The sequence below is a fragment of the Pteropus vampyrus genome, unplaced genomic scaffold (assembly GCF_000151845.1).
Source record: "Pteropus vampyrus isolate Shadow unplaced genomic scaffold, Pvam_2.0 Scaffold36, whole genome shotgun sequence".
Classification (NCBI taxonomy): Eukaryota; Metazoa; Chordata; class Mammalia; order Chiroptera; family Pteropodidae; genus Pteropus; species Pteropus vampyrus.
The window spans coordinates 4,422,111-4,424,697 of NW_011888817.1; the positions used below are offsets into that span (position 1 = coordinate 4,422,111).

A 2,587-nucleotide genomic window follows, 5' to 3' on the forward strand; every position below is an offset into this window, starting at 1 on the left:
GTCACATTCAAGGTTAAAAAAAGTCAGTCTAATCAGCTGACAAGAAGACAATGAAGATAATTTTAAATTATCAAGAAGACTCTGAGGAATGGATTTCCATCCACTATCATTAATGGTAACAATGGACATTGCCCTGAGATTGACTGATACCATCATGATCAGTAATTTGAAAATATTACATATTTCATTTTGATCGCTTTCGAATATTCTAATTTGCATGTATGTATTATAATGTAAGAATATATTCATGCGGCAGTACTTGAGTATAACATATAAGTATGGTACGTGCTAGAAAAATGGCGGGCACAATCTGAAAAGCTTGAAGCCCTCTGGTCCATAATACACTACAACTTCCAACCTGGTCTCCCTCCTCAGTCAAACCCCTTCTCTCATCCCCTTTGTCAGTCCTGGAATGGCTTTCTACCTAACCCAAACCCAAACTCATCACACTCCTGCTTCCTATTAGATCAGCAGAATGAAGGTCAAACTCCTTATTCAAACCAATGAGTCCACCATGCCATGCCCCCCCATATTCTCCAACAACACTGCATCATCAAACCTTAGCCTGTTCACTCCAATGAGTACATACACAATGGTTCCTGCTGTGTGCTGAACCCTCCGTTTTCACATGGTTAACTTCTGCTGAGCCTCTAAGACCTGGCTGGGCAGTCACCTCCCTCCGGAAGCCTTCCCTAACACTACCGGCTTCCCTGCCTGGGTTGTGGGCCCACCTCTGTTTTTCCTTATAAAGTGAGTGCCTGAGGACACTTTATATCTTTGTTAGCAGCACAGCATAGGGGTGAAGAACACAGACCAAAAAGTTGGAATACTGGCTCCTAGGCCTACCGGTTATTCGACTAGTGACTCGACCTCACTATAAAACAGGGTCATGAAACCTAATGGTTAAGTGCATGGAAACTAAAACCTGGATGCCTAAATTTAAATGTGCTGTGCTATTGCTAGTTGAGTGACTTTGGGTAGATTACTCAACATCCACGCACTTAATTTCCTCATATGAAAAATAGGGATCATAATAGTGCCTATCTCATGGGGTTATTCTAAGGGTTCAATGTAAAGCATTTAGAATAGTGCCTGGTATATAGTAAGTACTCGATAAATATCAGCTCTAATTAGCATGTGTCTGGATCCCACACTAGATGTAATACAGGGGTGAATGAATAAATGAATGAATGCATTGAGTTATGTTGTGTTGGATTAAAAAGAATTAAAGTAAATGAAAATGAATTAAAATCGCACCCAGGCCTTGCTTGTCTGGCAAGAACCCATTTATGCCAGCCCATTAAGTGATGTAGGAGCTATTCTCCCTAAGTCACCTCTTTGTCCTACTTTCGACTCCTGAGGGCCCAGTGGTGCCTTCCTTTTGGTTCCAAATAACTAGTCAGTTAACATCACTCAGGACCAGACTCAAAGGTCAGCTTTGTCTCAGGAACGGCATTCAGGAGGTCCATCCATTACCATGAACAACATATTGGTCCATTAAGATGCTTGAAAACTCATTTCAATTTTTATAAAAAGCAAAAGCCACAGCACTGTAGACATCTGTCTTGTTTACAGTTGTTCTCATCTCTGTCTAAGAATATTTTTAGCTGCATATAAAATAACAACCATCCTACACTCTTCTTCAGCCATACCTTATGGCTCTGGATTTGCAGATGAAATGCAGTCTTCCCAGCCTCTAAGTTAAAAGAAGGCTGGGGATGGGGGAGGGGCAATAGACTTGAGCTTCTGAAAGAAGGTTGGTACAGAAATGAGCAAGAGAGACCAAAAACCCAACAACAATGTGAAATTCCTTGCTGCTAAGGAGAAAGAAGAGGGAAGCAGAGAAGCAGAGAATTGTAAAAACTATTTGGCAAAGGGCATTCTGGGAACACAGAAGCGGAGGCTTCTCACTCTGACCTGGCAAATCAAGGAAGGCTTCATGGAAGAGGTGATGCTCACACTGGTCCTAAAGGAGAGCCTACATTATTGCATGGGTCTTTGTACAACCTGTGGAAGGAGATGAAGGAACTTCTTTCCTCAAAGACTTTGTGAAAAGGAACAGAGAAGCTATTTGCCTCTGTAACCACCTCCTGTCTGGGCACTAACCTCCATAGGTTCCCATAAGCTTCTTCCGATCCTTTGAGGAATTGTCATAGTTGGTGAAAAAGAGGAAGACAAGAATGAGAGCCACCTCCAGTGTTAAGATCCACGGCGGAAGGCAGTACCGCACAGACCGTGGGTACTTAGAGCCCATCCTGTGTCTGTCTCTGTTCGGCGGTTCCACTGCACCAGGCGTCACCCTTCTGTCCCCACATCCACTCCAATGAGTGATGAGGAGACACCCGCCAAAGGCCTTATCTCAGGCTGCAAGGCTGGCTCTGCTGTCCTGCCTATGGAGTTAACGCAGGAACAGAGGGACTATGACAAAGAGGGGAAGAAATGCATTTATTTCAACATCCGTTCATTCATTCCATCATTCATTTCTTCATTCAACAAGTAGTTGCTTCATTCCTACTATAGGACAGGGACTGTGCTCAGTTTAAAAGAGGACATTCATTCACTCTGCACCCAAACATAAGAATCTTTC

The 2,587-nt window shown here is 43.0% G+C and overlaps 1 protein-coding gene across 1 annotated transcript in view; it reads right to left on the minus strand.

Annotated features, from left to right (window-relative positions):
- Positions 1–2,266, minus strand: part of RHCE (Rh blood group CcEe antigens) — a 22,994-nt gene extending 20,728 nt beyond the window's left edge. Inside the window, exon 1 of the mRNA XM_011357625.2 lies at positions 2,107–2,266. Coding sequence (XP_011355927.1) covers positions 2,107–2,254 — 148 coding nt within the window. The 5' untranslated portion in view covers positions 2,255–2,266. The remainder of the gene's footprint in view (positions 1–2,106) is intronic.
- Between the last annotated feature and the right edge of the window lie 321 nt (positions 2,267–2,587).